Source organism: Limulus polyphemus, unplaced genomic scaffold (genome assembly GCF_000517525.1).
Source record: "Limulus polyphemus unplaced genomic scaffold, Limulus_polyphemus-2.1.2 Scaffold1197, whole genome shotgun sequence".
Taxonomy (NCBI): domain Eukaryota; kingdom Metazoa; phylum Arthropoda; class Merostomata; order Xiphosura; family Limulidae; genus Limulus; species Limulus polyphemus.
Window position 1 is genome coordinate 40,170 of NW_013666807.1, and position 2,828 is coordinate 42,997.

Here is a 2,828-nt window from a genome sequence, read left to right on the forward strand (position 1 = left end):
GTTTTTTGAATTCATTGTATTTATATATATATATATTGAATATAAGTGCTTAATATTATATTGCATTTCCTATTATACAAATACAAACGCTAGGTGGAGCTTCAAGTTTATAGTTTAATAAGGCTGTATGTTCAAGCGGGAAAAGAAAGGGAATAAATCCGAGAAATAAAATCTACGCAATCTTTAAGAACAATGTCTGAACAGGAGGTAATGTTTCCATGAAATGTTTATTTCAAATTCTAAAAATTGTACTAAGTGATTTTTTTTCAAAAAGAATTATTGCATATTGATTTTTGTTACTGTGGTTTTATCATCAACTGTTGCATACATTTAACTTGTGTATTGTTAAAAATGTTGCATTTTTGTCATTTTGATTTAACGATTTTTTGGTAACATCGCAGTATAATTTTTACAATTCATTAATTTTTTCGAGTTCTCTTTTTTTGTTTTCCATCAAGGCTTTTGTACAATTGATACTACAGTTTTTACAAACGTAAAAGAACTGCGTTCTGCCAGTTAAAACAAATGAAAATATTGGGTATTGCTTAGTTTTAAAGTTGCAAGTTGCAGACAGTGACAGTCCTTGGTATGGGTCAAGAAATGAGTCGCATGCAAGGGTCTTACTCTTAGTCTTAGACAGTAGAGTTGTACATAGATCAGTAGTACCACAAAATGATGGTATTCTTCAACCAAAATTTAAACTTAGTTCTGTTGTCCTGCAACTTCATGCAGTTTCATGTCTGACTGTATTATAAAGTAAATTTTAATGAAACATTGAAATTACTGTTAACATAGATATTATTCTTTAATTTTTGCTGCATAAATTAAGGAATAACAAATGTTACAAAAACGTATGAACACTATTTGAAGTTATTTTTCCATGTGAAAACTTAAAATAATTTTATAAACAGAAAACGAATAGGAATACAGTTTAAATTTGTTTTCCATATGAATAAATATATTTAAGAAATCCACAGTTATCCATTTATAATTTCACACAGCATTTAATCTAGAAATGATTATTTTGATCATTGGCTTATTTTACTGTGTTTTGAGGTATTTTATAATTTTGGCAAATCGGTGCCAACTTTCAGTTGTATATAATTTATCGTTTGAAGATTAACAGTTTATGGACAGAAACATTTGTAAAAAAAAAGAGAGAGAGAGATCATATCGTAGATGTTTTTCCCCACTTTTTACATAGTTTTCATTTGTAATTTAACAAATATCTCTTCTCTAACAGGTATACCAAAATTTTTTGGTCAGTTTTCAAATGAATATTTGTATAAAAATTAATGTCACTAAACAATAAGAAAAAAGATGTTTCGTTTTGCACCTGAAGATCAGTGGAAATCTTGCCAAATGAACATTGCATATAATCTGGTTCATTGGAACTAATGTTCTTTTCATTAAAAGTTCAAAAACTTTTATTAACTTTTTTTCAAATTTTATAGCTACTAGCTGACAAACCCTTTCATGCACATGGAAAACATGCATGAGGCCCAGATTCATGATAAAAGGGGTCCGACTAAAAGTCTGACTCGCTCTGCATCACTCCCCAGTGGGTCACTAAGGCTACATGCTAGGTTTGGTGACAATCCAGCAGTTTGCCTGTTACAAGTGGACACAAACATGCAGACTTTTGTCAAATGATGGTTTAAAATTATAGATTAGTTTCATTGCAGAATTGTGAAAATCGGATTTTTATTATTTATTTTAATTCTCAATTTTTCAAACCTCTTTATTTTTTATACTCCATCAGTAAGTCTGTAGAACTCGAATCTTAGTGAGACTACAATCTCAGAATTGTTTTAATCTAAATGATTTTTTTATGGTCAGAAACTTAAAGACTGAATTTTGTTTTTTTTTAATGGTTGAATCTAAAAAAAAGGTTATTCCGATGTATAGTTAACAGTACAATTTGCAAGATTTAAAATAATAAAAGATAGCATGATGGCTTTTTTTAATTTTTATATCTGTCTGCTTTTATAAGTTTACAAGGGAGACTAGTCTGTTTCAGGAAGACTTGTTAAAATCAAAGAATGGAGGTGGCTTAAATGAAACAAAGATAAATCTTAAAAGTGAGAGACAGCAAAGTTTGGACTGAATTTCTTTAAACCATTTAATTAATATGTAGGGTAAGAAATAAAACCATAATTTTAGATAAAAAGGACACATGTTTATAAAATCAATGATGTTAATACACTGATAAAATATGATCAATATACTTCATATCGTGATGTCAGAAAAACATGTCGGTTAAAGAAGTCTTAATATAAGATGTTAAAAACCCTATAACCCAAGTGCTTTTGAAAGCTCTCAGGTTATTGGGTTTTAACATTTAATATACTTCGTATATTGATTCAGTAATATTATTCCAAGCTAAGGATATTATAATTATGAAGTAAAAAGAAACATTCTGGCTTAAAAATTTCAATTACACATCTGGCAAATTTGTCTGTTTATTCTGTGATCCTTCATAGTTTCAGTGAAAACAAAGTATATTGATAAGATGTTGATTTGATAAGCAGTTAAATAAAAAATAGTTTTTAATACAGAATCATGAAGTGCCAACATTATATTTTATTTCTTTAAAGAAGGTTTTGTCAATCCATTTAGGTTAATGGTGGGGAGTGTCACAGAGTGAAACTGTGTTTTTAGACAAGCTGTAATTAATGTTTTTGTTTGTTCCAGCACTTAACTGCCTTTCTCTTCTGTAATATGCTGGAATGTTTGTTGTCTTAATATAATATTAACAAATGCTTATTTTAATAATGGCTGGAGACGGCTTAAATGGGTAATGAAGAATCACCTGATGATGACAAAAC

At 28.8% G+C, this 2,828-nt stretch overlaps 1 protein-coding gene across 1 annotated transcript in view; it reads left to right on the forward strand.

The window, feature by feature from the left end:
- Window positions 1-93: 93 nt before the first annotated feature.
- Window positions 94-2,828, forward strand: part of LOC106462556 (ran-specific GTPase-activating protein-like) — an 11,189-nt gene continuing 8,454 nt past the window's right edge. The window contains exon 1 of the mRNA XM_013922492.1: window positions 94-207. Coding sequence (XP_013777946.1) covers window positions 193-207 — 15 coding nt within the window. The 5' untranslated portion in view covers window positions 94-192. The remainder of the gene's footprint in view (window positions 208-2,828) is intronic.